The sequence below is a fragment of the Vulpes vulpes genome, chromosome 2 (genome assembly GCF_048418805.1).
Source record: "Vulpes vulpes isolate BD-2025 chromosome 2, VulVul3, whole genome shotgun sequence".
NCBI lineage: Eukaryota > Metazoa > Chordata > Mammalia > Carnivora > Canidae > Vulpes > Vulpes vulpes.
The window spans coordinates 45,011,696-45,030,567 of NC_132781.1; the positions used below are offsets into that span (position 1 = coordinate 45,011,696).

General features: G+C 50.3%; 2 protein-coding genes across 3 annotated transcripts; one reads left to right on the forward strand and one right to left on the reverse strand.

Annotated features, from left to right (window-relative positions):
- The first annotated feature begins 1,940 nt into the window (after positions 1-1,940).
- On the forward strand, positions 1,941-10,868 carry RFLNB (refilin B). Its single transcript, XM_072747925.1, has 3 exons — positions 1,941-2,253; positions 4,727-4,836; positions 7,554-10,868. Exons 1-3 carry the CDS (start codon positions 2,047-2,049, stop codon positions 7,882-7,884), a joined length of 648 nt encoding a protein of 215 aa, XP_072604026.1. The 5' UTR covers positions 1,941-2,046; the 3' UTR covers positions 7,885-10,868.
- A 4,867-nt stretch (positions 10,869-15,735) lies between these two features.
- Positions 15,736-18,767, reverse strand: LIAT1 (ligand of ATE1). 2 transcript variants are annotated; one of them, XM_026016259.2, is made up of 2 exons: positions 18,489-18,767; positions 15,736-16,321 (listed from the first exon to the last, which is right to left on the reverse strand). In XM_026016259.2, exons 1-2 carry the CDS (start codon positions 18,691-18,693, stop codon positions 15,831-15,833), a joined length of 696 nt encoding a protein of 231 aa, XP_025872044.1. In that variant the 5' UTR covers positions 18,694-18,767; the 3' UTR covers positions 15,736-15,830. The 2 variants fall into 2 exon arrangements, with proteins under 2 accessions (XP_025872044.1, XP_025872043.1); XM_026016258.2 differs by having other exon boundaries at positions 15,736-16,324.
- Positions 18,768-18,872: the final 105 nt, after the last annotated feature.

The window sequence follows — 18,872 nt, forward strand, 5'->3', positions numbered from 1 at the left end:
TGATTGGCTGGGAGCCAGGGGAGGATCCCAGTTTGGTGCGGCTTGCTGGGAAAGGGGGCACCTGTTTCAGAGGAATCTTTATGAGACCCTGGTCTCTAACTGTGCTTCTCTGTCAGTGTGCAGAGCTGGGGTTAGGTTCCTCTTCAAGCCTCTGCAGTTTCTTCTGTGTGTGTATCAAGGCCAGTTTCCTCTGTGGGGAAGGAAGCATGGGGGGCCATTAGCTTCAGGAACTCCTTGGCAGTTGTCCTGGGCAAGGCCTAAGGATGTCCTCTGGGTTCAGAAAGCCCTGCCTAATCTCTACCTGAAGGGTTCTTAGGATCTACCTGGGAATGCTGGGGGGTGGCGGGGTGAATTCCCACCAGGGCGCTGAGTCCTCCCACTGCCAACAGACCACCCTTTTCACAACCCCAAGAAGCACTGCCATTCCTCCCGTGATGCCCCATATCGAAAGCAGCCTGGGATGTGCAGATGGTGGGATCAGCATGGGTAGGAAGGTGTAGTCATATACTTGGCCCAACCTCTAAGGCCCACCGCTTACAGTACATCCTTGCACTAACCACTGATGCTGTTGATTTTGTAATCTATCCCCACAAGCCTTAAATAAACAAGCGACTTCCCAGTACACAGGCATGTGCCAGGTTTTATTTTCCAGTGAAGGGAGTTTGCACCAGCTATGTGACTCGGACCAAGTCAAGTTCCTTTTCTGTTACTTCAAAATGATGAGGAAGGTAGGAGGGCTGAACTTTGCCAGGAGACCTGTAACATCTACCTACTCTAAATGCTGACTTTAACAGGTCCCAAGCAGGACAAGCAGCCTTTGTTTTTGCCAGGATGTAGACTAGGCTGCCATTGTGGGGCATGCACAGAGCCTACGTCTCATCCAGCCAGGGCACAACTCCTATCCGGCTAAACACCCATCAGAAACTCCTGGAAGATGGTGGCTGGTGGGGGTGAGAGCTTCCAATACTTCCAATACAGGGAGGTCTCCATGAGCAACAGTACTAGGTTTGAGGATAGCCCAGTTCTGTTCTGCCGCTGACAGGTACTGAACCGAGTTCCCACGGAGACAGGGCCTGTCTGTCCAACTAGAGAAGGCAGCACCCTCCCCCCCCCCCCCCCCCCAGTGTGGTTTTTAGAAAGGAACTCCCATGAATGAAAAACTATGGCCCCCCACCAGGGAGCCCCTGGCCCATTAGACAGCCCACGGGCAGCCTCCTGAGCTTGTCCATGTAGTTGGAGGTCCCACTCTGCAGAATTTCCCTGCCTGGTGTGGTCACAGCGTGGGAGCTGAGCGCCAGACCAGGGAGTGCTGCGTCCCCTCTCCCCGCCCCCTGGAGTCCCGAGGATACTCAGAGTAGGTCCTCTTTTCCTCTCGGGCGGCAGTGAAAGCCGGGGACGCTCTGAGAGCCCGCTCTGCTGGGCCAAGAAGCGGTCGGAGCCATACGAAGCGCATTAACTATTAATAATTTCCAGTTGTTTGCTCGCTGGGTCCGGCCGGCTCCCCAGGCCTCCTCAGGCCGAGGCTCAGCTCGGGCTGCCGGGGCCGCACTGGCGCCCGCCGGGCTCTGCGGAGCCGGGGCCAGGGGACAAGGCGCCGCCCGGAGCGTGGGGCGAGCAGGGCCCCGCGGGCACCTGTAGCGGGGCGCGGGGCGCGGGGCGCGGGGCGCGGGGCCGGGGCGCGGGGCCGGGGCGCGCGACCTTCCGCAGAGAAGCCGCCCAGCGCGCGGGGACCCGCAGCTCCGCGCCGCCAGGGCGGGCAGGGCGGGCAGGGCGGCGGCGCCGAGCGCAGTGCGGGCGCGCAGGGCGGGCGCGCAGGGCGGGAGCGCAGCGGCCCCTGGCGCCGGGCCTCGCCGCTCGGCCAGTGCGGGTGGGTCCCGGCGGGCGGGGCGGAGGGCGGGGCCCGGAGCGCCGCGGCCCGCGAGACCCCGACGGCAGGCGGCAGCCGGCGGGGAGGGCGGCAGGGAGGGCGGCGGGGCGGGCGGCGGCCCCAGCCCGCGTGTGCGCCCCTCGCGCCCCCGGCCCCGGCGCCCCCGGCGCGCCCCAGCCATGGTGGGCCGGCTGAGCCTGCAGGATGTGCCCGAGCTCGTGGACACCAAGAAGAAGGGCGACGGCGTCCTGGACAGCCCGGATTCGGGGCTGCCCCCCAGCCCCAGCCCCAGCCACTGGGGGCTCGCGGCGGCCGGGGGAGGCGGGGAGCGCTCGGCGGCCCCCGGGACGCTGGAGCCCGACGCGGCGGCGAGCCCCGCGGCCCCGGTGAGTGGCCCCGCTCCGGCCCCTTCCCTCCCGGCCCCGCCCGCAGCCGGCTCCCCGGGGACCACCGCGTCGGGACGGCTTGGCCACCGCGGGGCGCCCGGGGCGGGAGCGCGGCGAGAGCCGGGCCAGCTGGAGTCGGCGGCTGGAAAATGGTCATCGCCTGGGAGGCGCGGGAGCCTCCTCTCCTCGGGGTGGCGGCCCCCGCGGCTGCCGGGCTGTGCCCCCCAGCGGCGGCGCCTCCCAAGGACCTGCCCCTCGTGGCCGGTCTTGGGGGGGGGGCGCTTCAGCTCCCTGATCCCGACAGCAAGTGGGGCCAGCCTGTGGGCACCGGGTTGGAGGTGTGGAGGGCGACCTTACCGCGTGAGCCTCCCGCCGCCCGGTGCCCCCCTTGTCCCGTCACCTAGCCCGGGGGGGGGGGCACCTGGTGGGTGAGAGGGCTTTAGCTGGGTGGAACCTTTCAAAAAGGAATCCTTTTATGTTACTTCAAAATGTTTATTTAAAGGAAAAACGCCTAGTCTTTTCTGCCCCTAGGAACCGCTCAGGTGGGGGCGTTTATTGCCTTTACCTAGAGCTCAGGGGAAGCCACATCCTGTCTACAGCCAAGGTTCAAAGTGGGGCTCTCAGGCCCCTTTGCTCCCCCTTGGGGGTGGCTGTTTCCAGCCCTCTCCCCTGGGGTGAAGTAGTGGGTGGCAGCTGCTGTTCCTTTAAGACCTGGGCCCTTTGATGGGCGTGGAAGTCTTGACCCACTGGCCCCGGCTCGGGCTCGGGGTCTTTTCTCTTTGGAAGGCGGCACTTGCTTCAACTTGGCCTTCAGAACCTTTGCTGCCTGGCCCTGCTAGCCTCGGGCGCCCTGACCACAGGCAGGTTCCTCTCCTCTCCCTGGCATGCCTCCCCCACCCCCAGCCCATTCCCTCCCACAGCTGCCGTTTTGACCTATCAGAGCCCTGCTGGCCCTTCAAGCCCAACTGTAGCCTCCTCTGGGAAGACTTCCTTGATGCTTCCCAGAGCCATGCTCAAATCCATGGCTGGGTCCCCCTTCCCTGCTGGCACTTGTTCCTGTGTCTGTTGTAATTCCCAGGTGCCTGTCCCATCCCCACCCTGCACCTGGGCCAAGGTGTGTGCTCAGGGAGTGTCTGTTGGGTGGCCGGGATGAGGGAGCCAACAAGAGAACCAAGTGCTTGTGTGGATTCCTGGCTTTAGTGTGTGTTGGAGACTTGTCCACCTCCCCTATTGCCGCCACCTCGCAGCCACCAGGACGGCCCGAAGGTGCTCCCTAGGTGGAAGGTGTGGTAGCCAGGGGGCTGGGGGCAGAGCAGGACCCAGCACCACTACTTGGGGGCTGCTTCCAACAGCTCTGCAGCAGCCAGTGCCCACACCTTCCCCCTCCCCCTCTTCTACTGACCTCACTTGCCAGCCACAGCCCCTCCCCCATCCAGGTTCAGGAGCCCGAGGAGGCCCCTCTGCACCTCCCTCCCTTCCCCTGGTCCCCTTTGACTTTGGTATTTCCACCCTAGGCCCTCACTTGGCGCTCTGTCCTGATAGCAGGGTGAGAGTCTTGGAGCCTACCTTCTAGGACTGTCTGCTTCCTTCTCCATCCTGGAAGCTGTGGGGGCGGGGCTGCCACTCCACATCCTGGCCCTGTAGTGGCTCCTTCTCTCCAATGAGGCCAAGAAAATGACCAATCACCGGGAAACCCAGGAACCCAAAGGGCTGCTCCCTGTTGAACACTTAACACAGATGCCCGATGCCAGCCACGTCGGGTGAAAGCGAGCACCCATGTCTTGGACAGCCCTGGCCTTCGCTCAGGCTGCTCCACGAATTAGAAAGTGTGGAGCTTTGTCTGGGCCAGAAGCCAGTTAATGTCTAGGGACACTGCTCTGTCTCCTTTGCTGAACAGGGGCAGGGGGTGAGGAAGACTCTCTTGGTGTTCAGCCTCCCAGTGAGTTTGTGGATGCATCCTCCACGTTGGTAGAGTGTTAATCCTGTGGTCCTGGAGGCAGAGAAGGTGCAGGGGAAGTTGGCCCGAGCCTTCTGTGTGAAAAGATTTCTGAGAGAATTTTGTTTTTGGCTTTTCAAAAGTGTTGCCGAGACAGTGATAGGGTTGAGGGTTCTGGTGAGTGAGGCCCCCGTTCACTGAGGTCTTCTCACTACCTTGTCGTGGGATGGTGCCACGGCCCCAGGGTCTTGCCAAGGTCACGATGCTGAGCTCCTTAGCCTTTCACAGACCTCAGGGAAGGAAGGGGGCATCCCGTTGGTCTACAGATAAGGTCACAGGGCAGGTGATGTGACCCGGACCTCTTGGCTCTCCATCCAGAGCTCTCGCCATGCTGTGGGGCGGCCCTTCTCTGGCATCATTTCCAGGAAGAGGACACAAATCCCAGTGGGGCCTGTCAGCTGGAAGCTCAGAGCCAGGACCTCTTTGAGGGATGCACCAGACTGGCCTGTGGTCTAACTGCCTTCTCCATCCTCACAGAATCCAGCACCTCTCCCCAGCCCACTGGCCTTTGCCTGCTCACCAAGGCTGTGCCCTCTGTCCTTTGGTGAAGGAGTGGAGTTTGATCCCTTACCGCCAACGGAAGTAAGGTAAATATAGCAGGCGCAGATTTGACTGGAGCTTTCCATTTTTCATTTTTTATTGCAGAAATTAATGCTTATTACTTTTTTATTTTTTTATTTTTAAAAGATTTTCTTTATTTATTCATGAGAAACACAAAGAGAGAGGCAGAGACATAGGCAGAGGGATAAGCAGGCTCCATGCAGGGAGCCCAATGCGGGACTACCTCTCAGGACCCCAGGATCATGACCTGAGCCAAAGGCAGACACTCAATCACTGAGCCACCCAGGTGCCCAATGCTTGTTGTTGTTGTTGTTGTTGTTGTTGTTTTTAATGAGTTAATCATAAAAGTGTGCCAAAGATTATTCATAGTTTGTTGGATACTATTTTTGGATTTCTTTGTGTATTCTAACTTATTACATACATAGATATACCTGTTGAAATAACAAACAAGGTCATGTAAAGTACGGTGACTTGCTTTTTGCACTTTTTGCTTTTGGACATCATGACCATCAGACATTCACAGTTTTGTAACAAAATAATTACTCTTTCCAGAAACTGGTCCCCCATCGCCCCTACCCCTGCTTCAAGGCACTATAGCCTTGTCCTATATTACAGTTTCATACCATTCTTCCTTTGGGAATTTATCTCCTCCAGGATTACCTGGGGGCTGAGGATCCACTGAGAGCCTCTGTTAAAGATCTGTCTCTTCAGGAAAAAGAATTTTACTTTTGGTAGCTGCTGGTTTTTTTTTTTTTTTTTTTTTTTTTTTTTTTTTTTTGCTGGAGTTTCAGCTCCCTTAACACAAAGGGCCCTTTGATGGGGAACAAAGGAGGCTCACCAGTTTGGAGGTGAGGGGTTTAGTCTTTTATTCCTGCAGAGCTTGTATTTTGAACAAAATGAGGACATGACTTCATGACATTAGTTTCCACTAGCCTTCTTACCTGTTTGCTTAAGGAGAATAGACGAGGTTTCCATCATCCAACCGACCCGCTGAAAAGAATGCTAATTCTTACTCCCTGACCAGTGGGTAGGGGCTGGGGGAGGCAGTGCTGTGTGATACACATACATATTTCAGGATCTATGAAGTTATAATAGTCAATTTATTTTAGCAATAGTAAATTTTAAAAATAAGCAAATGCTTTATTTACATTAAAAATTATATTACATTAAAAATTACATTACATAGAAAATAACACTTGGGCCACCTGGGTAGCTCAGTAGTTGAGTGTCTGCCTTTGGCTCAGATTGTGATCCTGGGGTCTTGGGATGGAGTCCCACATTGGGCTCCCTGCAGGGAGCCTGCTTTTCCCTCTGCCTATGTCTCTGCCTCTCTCTCTTTGTCTCTCATGAATAAATAAATAAAATCTTTCAAAAAAATTTAAAAATTACCAAAATTACATTACAGAAAAAATTAGCTCCCAAATTACCAAAGGACTCAAAAAAAAAAAAAAAAAAGGTAGCTGCTGGGGAACATAGATGCTAATTTATTTTAAGAAATCAAGATGGTTTAGCACCGCCTGCAGCCGGGTTTAGCGCCGCCTGCAGCCTGGGGCGTGATCCTGGAGACCCTGGATCGATTCCCACGTCAGGCTCTCTGTATGATGCCTGCTTCTCCCTCTGCCTGTGTCTCTGCCTCTCTCTCTCTCTCTCTCTCTCTCTGTCTCTCACAAGTAAATAAATAAAAAAAAAAAAGAAATCAAGATGGTCATTGGCTTTGATTGATAAGCTAAGGTCTCTGAGTCTCTGGTTTGAGGGGTCTCTAAACCAAAGGCCAAAGGGGACCAAGTACTAGTACTTGGTATCACTTAACTCTCAGAAGTCCTGGTTTCTGTCATCCTCTCATTAAAGAGCTGATGGTGATGGGCTGGCTCAGTTAGTAGAGTGTACGACTCTTGATCTCAGGGCTGTGAATTCAAGCCCCATGTTGGGCAGAAAGCTTATGTTAAAAAAAAAAAAAAAAGCAAGCAAGCAACCTGATTGTAATGTCAGGGGACAGAGAAAACAAAGCATTCACCCCTAGTGAGGCAGTAGAAACCGCCTTGTTCTACCACTGACTTATACCACTTGCTGTGAGTTAATACCCTGCTCGGTTATTTCTGGGCATCTTTCACAGAAAGAGAACACAAGGCTTGGAGAAGTGATCTGAGCAGGCTCCCCTAGCTTTAAACACACAAAGACGCCAGGGGCCTGCTGCCTGCCAGGAGAAACAGTACGTGTGGGGTAAACTTGGGGATCTTGCACACCTGCACATATATCCCACCTCTGCTGCTCACTGCCACTGTGACCTTGACTTCTGCACCTCCATTTCCTCTCCCAGGGCGGTCAATTCAGTTAAATTAGATCCTGGAAGTAAAGTGCTTAGAACAGTACCACCCAGTAGGTGCTTCATCTTTGCTGCTTCTTTTTTTTTTTTTTTAAGATTTTATTTATTCATGATAGTCACACAGAGGAGAGAGAGAGAGAGAGGCAGAGACACAGGCAGAGGGAGAAGCAGGCTCCATGCAGGGAGCCCGACATGGGATTCCATCCCGGGTCTCCAGGATCGCACCCTGGGCCAAAGGCAGGTGCTAAACCGCTGCGCCACCCAGGGATCCCATCTTTGCTGCTTCTGACTAGAGTAGCCTCATCTCAAAGTTTGCACCCCACCTGTCCCCCTCCCCAGGATCAAGATCACAGTAGGGACTCCTGTGCCTCAAGCTCAGGAGAACAGCTTCGTGCTGCCTTCTTTCTGTCTCCTGCCCAGGTACACTTCATCGGTCAAGTATGACTCGGAGCGGCACTTCATTGATGATGTCCACCTGCCCCTGGGCCTGGCAGTGGCCTCCTGTAGCTACACTGTCACCTGCCTCCCCAACTGCACCTGGCGCAACTACAAGGCAGAGGTGCACTTCAAGCCCTGCCACAAGCCCACCCGCTTCCTCAGCACCACCATCGTCTACCCCAAGTACCCCAAGACCGTCTACACGACCACCCTGGATTACAACTGCCGCAAGACGCTGAGGAGGTTCCTGTCCAGCGTGGAGCTCGAAGCCACAGAGCTCCCAGGCAGCGATGGCCTCCCAGATGAATGCTGACGTGAGCCTGTGTGGGGTTGGACCAGCTCTTCTGCTGCCCTCCATGGCCTTCGTGCCCCAGAGGAGTCTGACCTAGCCATACCTCTAAGCCTGGCCTGGGGAAGGAGAAAATGTCATGGCATCTTACAATCATTGAGACAATTTGGTTTTTTAAAACGTTCAAATTATTTTCAAAATATTTCCAGTTTGCTGCTGTGCAGCTTCCCCCAAAGTCTCAATTCGATGAGCAAATAGAAAGCCAACTGGAGCAAAAGAAAAATGGGCCCAGTTTGAAATAGGGAGGGAAGAGAGAGCTCTTCTTCCATTGCTCAGTCAGCCTGTTAGCCCGAGGAAGAGTGTGGAAAAAGTGTCCGGGATGGAAAAAGTGAGTTTTAAGAACTTTCAGCCCAGGATGTCTTCACTGACAGCGGTGCTGGTTCTGTGAGCTGACATCCAGATGGGTCCCATCTGTGGAGAGCTGAGTTCCATTCCCTAGTTTATTCCCATTTCCATTTGTACTTACTGTGTCACCAAAACTCTTGGGATTCTCCAAACCCTTTTCGTATCAAAAAACCCCAAACCACAATATAAAATAAAGATGCCTCTTTAAAAAAGAAAGGATGAAAAGGTTCATCCTGTTTTCACCTCTCTTCAGGGGAGTCAGGTCCACCAGGGGACAGTTTGACAGCAATGGCTTCAGTTCTGGTTCCTTCGCCTGGTTGGCTCTGAGCGTGGGCTCTGGCAAAGCGCTTTGAACCCTTGGCATCTGGTAATGTCTCCACAGGCTTGTGTAACTCTCCTGAGATGTATTTTGGTGTTTCCAAATACTTGCCTATTTTTCTCATAAGGCAAAATGTAGCGGAGAGAAACAGCATTTTGAGAGAATGCTTAGGGAAACCACTTTTGGGGGACTCCCCGAGGGGACTTCACTCCCAGTGGGAAGGGCCGGCCACACCCAGGACTGCATGGCCTCTGAGAGAGGCAGATGGAGATGTTTCTGGTGATCTGTTTCATCTGGATGAGTCTCCTCTCCAGGGACCCTGGGTCAACTTCAATGGTGCCAACACCGCAGAGGAATCCTGCCCCTGACTTTAGTCTAAGCCCAAAGGCAGAACACGGCCCCGCCCCTCCCTCCAGGTGAAAGAAAGGCTCGGGATTGCTGTCGGGAGTCAAACTCCCACACCTGGGCACTGTTGTGATGGCGCACATTTCTTGTAAGTGCTTACTGTAATGGCAGTGACAATCAGGGCGTGAGGTGCAAATGGACGACACTTTGTGAGTTCAGCTGAGTCGGCCTCAGAAGTAGAAAGGGGGGTGCCGGGGGGGCTCAGCGGCTGAGCGGCTGCCTTTGGCTCAGGACATGATCCCAGGGTCCAGGATTAAGTCCCGCATTGGGCTCCCTGCATGGAGCCTGTGTCTCCCTCGGCCTGTGCCTCTCTCTGTGTCTCTCATGAATAAAGAAATAAAATCTTTAAAAAAAAAAAAAAAAAGGCAGCAGAAAGGGCCGCTGGGCCAGGGGGTGTGGTGGGCCAGACAGTTTCTGGCTTTAGCCCCCTGCTCACCCTGCCTCCCCACCAGCCCATATTTCCTCCTCCTGCCAATCCCCAAGGTTTTTGAGTGAAGAAAGGGGCAGGTGGCTTTTTCTCTTCCAATATTGGAAAGAACAATCGCGAATATTTTCTTTGAATACGTCCAAATTATATCACGTGCTCAAGGGCTGTAGAATTTTATAAGCCCGGATTCCCGTTGTATTTTTGGGTTTCTTTTGATGGCTTCCATGTGTCCTGAAAGCAGAATCGATAGCTCTGTGGGTACCCTGGAGCCACAGTGGGGACTTTTGTTCTGAGGAAAGCAGGTGTGATTATCATCGCTCTCATTTAGAGTCATTGGTAACCTCTAGAGCCAAACCGTCTGGTGTCCTCTTCAGCTTTAACAGTGTTTAGTCTGTCATACTCTTGTTTGGATGCATCTCTGGGTGGATCCTGCTGTTGGGTCCATGGTCCTGAGTTTGCCGTAGTAAAGCTCAGCGGGGACTGGTAAAGAGGGCACTCTGGGACTCCGTGATCACCTTCATCACTCAGAGTGACAAACGCTATCTGCCTCCGGAAGAGTCCATTACGTGGCATTTCTTGATAAAAATGGGTTTTTCTCTCTGATTTCATAATCTTCTCATTCAAGACAAGTGGTAAATGTAATGTTTAAATTGTGTTAAGAGAGTTCCCAAGGCTTTATTCTGGCCCAACGGGAACACTTCAATGAGCTCAGAACAATATTGTGGGCAGCACGACAGGAGAGATATATGGGAAAACATGGCCTTTGTACACAGCCATGTTTTGAGCTATCCACGTGAGAGTTTGTTTTTTGTTTTGGGGGTTGGATTAAGTTCAGACAAAGCATTCTAGGTGTGGAGAGAATCTGAAATATACCAGTAAAGTAAGTAGAAGTGAGCAATTGTGAATGTGTAATGTGAATGGAAAAGCAGGTTTTATCTTAAGTTATTTACTAGGGAACTAACTGTAGTCGAGTTCCTTCTAATCCTTTCTTTTCCTTCAAACCTGCTTTGCTGCAAGTTACAGGAAAGAAGCATAAGCATAAGAAGACATAATGGGACACTTCAGGGTGGATCAAGTGACATTGATCATTGCTGGACTTAGGTTCATTTACAAAGTGGAAGCCATGATTTTTAAAACTCCTTCAAACCAAACATTCCTAAGCATATCTGAGAGATAGTTTACTAAAGTCTTTTTTTTTTCAGTCTCTTATAGGTTTCATGTAAGAAGGATGATTTGTATTTTCAGAGAAAAGTTGTTTTCTTTACAAATTCAAATCTTTTGAAAAGAACGATTACCTTTTCACTTGATTCTTTTCTTGTTTCTAAACTTAGGAAATCCAGAATAGTATTTGACAAAAACATTTTTAAAATTTATTTTTGACACCTGTCCCCATTCCATTTTGCTTTGTGACTTCCTCTCACTTCACAATAAATTATCTTTAAAGAAACAAAACTTAGAGATGCCTCTCTTTTTTAAAGTAAAATTATAATGTGTTGGTGAAGAAACATGAGAAAAACACCTCCTCATCTTGAGAAATTTTAAGATGTGATTGCATTGTATGTTTTTTAAGATTTTATTTATTTATTCATGAGAGACACAGAGAGAGAGGCAGAGACACAGGCAGAGGGAGAAGCAGGCTCCATGCAGGGAGCCTGATGTGGGACTCGATCCCGGGACTCCAGGATGATGCCCTGGGCTGAAGGCAGGTGCTAAACTGCCGAGCCACCCAGAGATCCCCGATGTGATTGTATTTTTTTTTTTTTTTTTGATGTGATTGTATTTTAATAGGAAAATACTGATGTGGAATTCAAGATGATGCCTTGGCATAGTTTTAGGGAATTTGTTCTCAGATTCAGTGTGTACTCCTTCCTAAAACCCATATGCCCCGAAATTATGACTGGGCCAATCCTTCCTCCTCACCTCTCCTTACAAACTGCCTTTCTCCCATTTTGCAGAACTATGATGTGTTAGTCTAACACATCCTTAATTTTTAATTTTGTTGTAGGACATTGCTCTGAGCAGGAAAAACATATAGGCACTGGACAAAGGGACAGTTAGAAACATCAATATTGGGGATCCCTGGGTGGCTCAGTGGTTCAGGGCCTGTCTTTGGCCCAGGGCCTGATCCTGGAGTCCTGGGATCGAGTCCCACATTGGGCTCCCGGCATGGAGCCTGCTTCTCCCTCTGCCTGTGTCTCTGCCTCTCTCTCTCTATTTCTATTATGAATAAATAAATAAAATTTTAAAAATAAAAAAAATCAGTTTTAGGGCACCAGGACCCCACTGTAGGGCTTCAGGTCTATCAGTGTCCTACACACACTTTGGTCAAGAATGGAATGTGGTGGCAGAATGTTGGCCTGTGTTGGGAAGTTCTTACTTCCAATATCTCAAAGTGAGGCAGCTGGAGTGATAACACTACTCATTTAATACCTACAATCTCTTCAATCTCAGACCATTGTCTTCCCTGAAGGAAAGTCCTTTTGGGCAAGTGTTGATAAGAAAAGAGTTGATAAGAAATATCAAAAGTGAAGCGATTTCATTCAGGTGTCAAATTTAGGGCAAGGCTCTGTGTCTTATCTGTTAGTCTTTGAGTTACAACTTAAATATATCCCAGGAATGCATATTAGTGTGTTTGTATTTTTTTAAAGTCAGTCTCTTTTTAACAGAAATTAGCTCTAATTTGGCTCCTTGGGATGACAACAAGATTACTGCCACTTAGATTATATAGTATAAATTTCCCATAAAATGAATGAGCTAGTGGCACCTGGGTGGCTCAATGGTTGAGTGTCTGCCTTTGGCTCAGGTCGTGATCCCAGGGTCCTGGGATCAAGTTCCATATCACTGCTTCTCCCTCTGCCTATGTCTCTGTCTCTCTCTTTCTGTGTCTCTCATGAATGAATAGATAAATAAATACCTTTTTTAAAAGAAAGAAAGATGAGAAACCTGATTAAAAATGGGTGAGAGTGGGCCACCAGGGTGGCTCAGTCTGTTAAGTGTCTGCCTTTGGCTCAGGTCATGATCTCAGGGTCCTGCAATGGAGCCCTGAGTCAGGCTCTGTACTCAGTGCAGAGTCTGCTTGAGATTCTCTCCCTTTTCCTTTGCCCTTTCCCCCACTCTTTCTAAACAAATATATAAAATATTTTAAAAAATAAAATAAAAGGGATGCCTGGGTGGCTCAGTGATGAGCATCTGCCTTCAGCTCAGGTCATGATCCCAGGATCCCGGGATCGAGTACTGCCTCAGGCTCCTGCTTGGGGAGCCTGTTTCTCTCTCCACCTATGTCTCTGCCTCTCTTTCTCTGTGTCTTTCATGAATACATAAAATGTTTTTAAAAATATAAAATAAAAATGGGCAAGAGACTACTAGACACTTCACAAAGGAAGATACATGGATGCAAAATAAACACATGAAAATGTGTTTGACATCATTAGATATCAGGGAAATGCACAATAAAACCACAATGAAATAACACTAGATATCCAAGAGAAATGAAAACATAGGTCCAAAAAATGAGTATGTTCATGACAGTTTTATTCACAATAGCCATATGTTGAAGGGACTGAAATGTCTGTGATGTATATTCATACAATGGAATACCACTGAGTGGGCAGTCCAGGTGGCTCAGCGGTTTAGCGCCGCCTTCAGTCCAGGGCCTGATCCTGGAGACCTGGGATCGAGTCCTGCATCGGGCTCCCTGCATGGAGCCTGCTTCTCCCTCTGCCTGTGTCTCTGCCTCTCTCTCTCTCTCTGTGTCTCTCATGAATAAATAAATAAAATCTTAAAAAAAAAAAAAAAGGAATACCACTTAGTAATAAAAAGGTTCCAGGTCCAAGTAGGCACTTTTTGTTTGGCCCCAAGTCCCCAAAAATACTGGACTTGGAGACCCTGGCTTCATTCCTCCTACATTCCCTCTTGCTCCAGACCCCTGGAGCAATTTGTCTTGTGGTTTCTTTGAATTATATCTATTGGCCAGCCATTGAATCCACATCTTTGTGAAACTCACCTTTGATGAGGTGAGCTCTACACCATCAGCAGGACGGTCCCTCTAGCAGCTGTGCAGCCAGCCCAACCTGAAATATCATTGCTCAAAACTCTTACAATGAATTAAGTGCTCCCTAGGGGTGAGGCACTGTGCTAAATGCTTTATATAAGTATTGCATTTGAACCCCACAGCACTGAGGTAGGTATCTGCATCCCTGGATCCAGATGTGGTAGCTAATGCTCAGAGAGGCTAACCAATTTGCCTGAGTTCACATAGCTAGCGCATAGCGGAAAAGGCATAAATTCAGCTCTGATGGCAAAGCTCATAATTTTAACCACTATGCCAGAATGTCTCATAGTGGAAAGGTGACCACAGGCCACTCCCACTCTCAGCACCCATGGAAGACATGAATGCAAAGCAATCAGGGCACCCTGAAGCCTCAGGGCCTTCCATGCACTGCACTCCCAGCCACTGTGGTTGATCCAGAGGGCACAGGAGGTACAGCCCAGCTGCTTTACCCTCTGCTCTCTTTACCTTGAGCCCTGGGGCATCAGGTGAGGTCCCATGGCTGAGGATTAACATGTCTCCCATCTCTTCCTCCCCATGGGGACACACTAAAGCCCTTGTTCTTCTTCACTTGATGCTGTGCCCCTCAACCTGACAGTGGCACAACCTGACAGAGGGCCATTCCTGTCTGCCGGAGGGCCCCTGTCAGACTCAGCTGCTACCTCCTTTCAGGGGGAGGACAGGGCTCTTCCAAAAGTCCCCTTCCTATATTTTGCCACAGTACGATGGCCAAAATATGAAAACTCTGTAAATGGCCATTTAAGGAAAGGTGAGAAGAGGGCTGCTCTGTCAGCTGGGACTAGCAGGTACCAAGACAACCACTTTCCTAACTTTCAAAGAGCATTCTGTAATGTTTTGTATAGACTTTCAACTTCTTCCAAGTACAATGCAGGTCTTTAATTCCTTAGAAGGCAGGAACCTGATCTTAGACCTTCAGTCTGTCCCTTTTAGGCCCTTCCCCATGTTACACAACCCCATTCCTTAGACCTCTCTGTCTGTATCTTTGTGCCTGAGGTAGGCCCCAGGAAACCAGCACCCTCCAGGACCATCCCTCAGGCAATACCTGCAGGCAGTAGGACAGCCCCGCTCCCTCAGGCTCAAGCAGGATAATCCCCACAGAGTTTCCTTGTCCATGATTTAAGCTCCACTTACCCAGTATGGAAGCTGATTTAACAGTGTCCCTGGATTAGCTGTCTTCCCCTCCCAGTACCTTCTCTACTGAGTTTCCCTTAAGATCCCAAATAATCTATTTCCATCTGAGTCTTTGTCTCAGGAACTGCTTCTGGAGAACCCATACTAACACAACACATGGCCCTCACTCAATAAATATTTCCGCAAGCGATGAATATTAATTTAGGACAAGTAGTATAGTAGGACCTTTTAAATGTTCCAGAACTTTGTTTAAAATGCTGTTTTAGGGGATTAGAGGAGAATTACATATATATATTTTTTAATTTAAGTAAAATCGGTATGTAACATTACATAAGCTTCAGGAGTATGGCAATTCAATATTTGTACATGCTACAAAGTGATCACTGCCACAAGTCTGGTTACCATCCATCACTGCACAATTGAGGCCCCTCACCCAGTTACCCCACCCTCAATCCCCTTCCCTTCTGGCAACCACCAATTTGCTCTTTGGGAGGACCATATTTAGAAGAGAAGCAATATTCCTTTTGCGACTTCTCGTAATTACCTCCCAGGGATAGAGTTCTGGAACTCAGTTATTTTGAAGACCACATAAGGGCAGGGAGTGTATGTAATTAAAAAAAAAAAAAAAAAGCCTCCAAGATATTTGGGGCATTTTCCCTGGGCCTAGAGAAGCATGCTATGTGAGGAGTTTTATCCATTAAATTAGCTTAAGATTTAGAATTGATATACTCTACACACTTTCTCTTTTAGAGGGGAAGATTACAGACATCTGTGATGAGATGTTAAATAACAAAGAAGCGGAGCACCTAGGTAGCTCAGTGGTTGAGCCTTTGGCTCAGGGCATGATTCTGGAGTTCGCAGATCAAGTCCCTGCATGGAGCCTGCTTCTCCCTCTGCCTGTGTCTCTGCCTTTCCCTGCATCTCTCATGAATAAATTAAATCTTAAAAAAAAAAAAAAACAAAGAGATACCAAATTATCTGAGAAAAAAAATTTGGAAAGAACTTTGTCCACTAAATTGCTTATGTTCTGGAGCTGTGCCTTCTTCCCTGGGCCACGAATGATGCCCTAGTGGAAGGAGAGCCTGACCTCGTTGACACACCAGACATCTGCTTCCTTCAGAGAGTCTGATTTCCTTTTATTATTATTATTATTTTTAACACAAAAATTTGTAGTGAGGATACAGTGTAAACTTGTCAGTGTCAGGAGTGGATTTTCACTCTGGCAGAGCAGCAGCCAAGTCAGAGTGCAGGAGATTTGGAGTGAGGGTTCCTTCAAAGAAGTGACTGGGGCGATCGGCTTTCAGTCGGGGCTGCCTGCCCTCGGTGCTGCTGTCTTTATCTGACAGGTAGGGTAAGTTCTCCGGGTTCTCCTGGTCACACAGCTCAGGGTGGAAGCCCTTGAGGGCCGAAACCCGGTACCGCTTCCTCCGGTTCAGTTTATATATGCGAATCCTTTCTTTCTCAGCCTCTGGGTCAGCGAGAATTCCATCCCAACGCAGACTTTCGTTGATCTGGTTGGAGAGGCTCTCTTCCATTTCAGCAAAATGGGTGAGGTTTACAGTGGAGGAGAAAGGGGGGATGGGCTTGGTTTCATCCTTGTCCTGTTTGTGCTCTTGCCTTGGGCCATGATCTTTGCCGGGACTTAAGATGTCATGAAAGGATGAGGACAGCTGCTGACTCTTCAGGCCTCGACTCTGATGTTTATCTGCTAAGCAGATGAACAGTGTTTTAGCCTCAGCCTGCTCAAGGGTGATGCCCAAGTCCCTGAAGATGTACGGGAGTGGAGGCCCCTCCTGACCTGGGCTCAGATAGCCAAACCCACTAGCCTTATATACACCACTGGCTCTGTGCTTTGGGTCAAGTCCTTTTGGGGAAGGAGGAACAATTTATTGGGCACATACTATAGGACAGGTCCTTTGGATAAAGGCTATCAGCGCTATTTTCCCGGTGAGGAAACTGAGACTCTAAAAGTCTAACTTACAGTATCACATAGTGAATGGCAGGGTCAGGATTTGAACACAGGCCCAGCTCCCAATGCCCTGTTCTTTCCACTGTGCCATTCATGTTCCATATCTCATCAAGGTACCTTGCAGTTTGAGGAGTCTATGACTCCACCCCTAGTCTGGACTTCTTTATGATAGGAGAAATGGAGAACAACAGAAAAGCTTCCTAAACCTGGTTGTGGAAAGCAATATTATGCCAAGCCAGCTGAATTATATGGCACTCATGTGAAATACTGTAAGTGGTAGTTCTTTCATCAGCTCATCCTTCTGGTTTTGGGGAGACAGAAATCCCTCCCCCTGCAAAAAAAGAGAAAATAAGAAAATAAAAAAGCACTCTCTGGACATTTCTATGCTTTCCTATTCCTCAAGAACTATTTGGTGTGTCCTGCTGACAGCATGAATTACATGCCACTATAATTTTCAGGGTCAGAAACTAAGCCAAAAAGACAGTAAGTTTCCTATTTTGGCTTTGCAGATACACATGGGGCCTTTTGATCTCAGCTCCACAATTTTTTTCTTGCCTTTTTATTAAGATTCCACCTGAAGAAGTCATTATAACCTTCCCATTGCTTCCTTTCTCAAACTACAAGGATGACACGGGGAAGGCTGTCACTCCTTCTGCCACCAGCTTGCTAGTGGTGCCAGCCCTACATGCCACAGGCTAGGGCCCAGAAACGTGAACCAAGGTCAGGACCCATGCTGGAGGTCAGGACCACCATGCCAGAATCAATGAGAGCCACTTTCCTAACAGTCAAAGCTTCAGAAGGGGACCACACAAGTGACGCTGGAGACTCAGCACTCATAAGGAGGTGCATTCTCTGTCACCGACGGTCCTCTCTCTCCATAAACTGGGTGCTCAGTGCCTTTGTCAAGAAATCGGGGCAGGGGGGTGGTTCTGGGAGAGGACCTTGGTGAGATATAGGCACTCTGTGGGATTGTGGCAGGTGTAGGTATGTGTATGTATGTGAGGTGTCCATGGGAGAGACTGGAGTGGGAACATGTGTGTGTGTGTGGTTGTGGTTGTATGTGTACAGGAAGTATTGGGGAGTGGGGGATTATGCATGTGAGTGTGTAGCCGAGTGCCCATATGTATGCATAGACTGGGAATGTGTGTGCCTGATGGGGTATCTGACTTTAGTTTTATTTGGTGGCTCTAATGATATAAGGGGGTGTTGTTGAGGATGTTGGGGATTATAAGAGTATGCAGCAGTGACTGGTGTGATGGTATGTGTGCAGTTGAAGGCTGGCTCTGGCGAATGGGGGAAGGGTGTGAGAAGGCAGTCCCTGCAGGAAAGATACTTTCTCTGCATTACAGGACTTCTAGAGGGCAGGTGCCCCTTAACGCATGGGGCACAAGGCAAAAACCTGTATTTCAGTGCATGTTTGTCACTAGCGTCTTAGTATCTTAGGCTTGGGGAAAGTCCATGTGAAGATGAGAGGATCTCTGTAGGGGGGCTTGAAGTTGCTGTGGGGAAGGTGTAGTTATTTAAGATTCTGAATTTTAGCTGAGGGATTGATTAGGACATTGAGAGGATGTCTGTGCAAAGCTGAGTTGCTGTGTGGAGCTGGAAGGCTCTGCGGGAATAATGCTGGGTATGTTGGGGATCTCTGTGGGGTAGAGGGTCTCCACGGATGTTGAGGATCTCTGTGGACACGTACGGTTTTTATGGGTAGGGCTGGGGCATCACTGTGTTGTGCTAAGTGGTATGTGTGGGGGAGCGGCAGGACCTTGGGATTGGCGAGTTTCTGGTTTTGGTCTGAAGTGGTCCCCAGGTAGATGGGGTTCTTTGTGAGGAGTGGGAGTAAGTGACCTTGGAGAAGAAACTCTGGTATGGGAGCTGAGGCTGCTGAGCTAGCTGCTCCTCTTACCGTCCCCCTTGCCGGGCCCCTTGGTCTTCTTCTTCTTTTTCTTCTTCACTTTCCGTTTGCTCACTTCTGAGGCGTTGCCGGCGATGGGGGGCAGTTTGGCTCCCTGAGAGCCCGCAGTGCCACCCTCTCGCTCCTCTTCGTCGTCCTCGTCGTCCACGGCCTCCTCGCTGAACCCCGACGCCCCTGCTCCCCCGCGGCCGTCCATCCGCCCTCAGGGCCGCCACCCGCGCCTGGGACAGCCCCACAGCCCCTGCCGCCAAGCCCGCCGCCGCAGGAGCAAAGGGCCCCCGCGGCGCCACGCGTCTCCATGGCGACCGCCGCACACCACGCGTGCGCAGTCGGGAAGCTGCCGCCCAGGGGCCGCCCGGGAGCGTAGGTGTGCGC

What these genes read in the sequence shown, in the direction of transcription:
- LIAT1 (XM_026016258.2), bottom strand. Translation starts at nt 18,693, where the DNA reads ATGGACGGCCGCGGGGGAGCAGGGGCGTCGGGGTTCAGCGAGGAGGCC. An exon ending in GGGGCCCGGCAAGGGGGACG is followed by an intron (nt 16,325 to 18,488) that starts GTAAGAGGAGCA and finishes TCATCTGCTTAG; the next exon opens with CAGATAAACATCAGAGTCGA.
- RFLNB (XM_072747925.1), top strand. Translation starts at nt 2,047, where the DNA reads ATGGTGGGCCGGCTGAGCCTGCAGGATGTGCCCGAGCTCGTGGACACC. An exon ending in CGGCGAGCCCCGCGGCCCCG is followed by an intron (nt 2,254 to 4,726) that starts GTGAGTGGCCCC and finishes CCATCCTCACAG; the next exon opens with AATCCAGCACCTCTCCCCAG. An exon ending in TTACCGCCAACGGAAGTAAG is followed by an intron (nt 4,837 to 7,553) that starts GTAAATATAGCA and finishes TCTCCTGCCCAG; the next exon opens with GTACACTTCATCGGTCAAGT.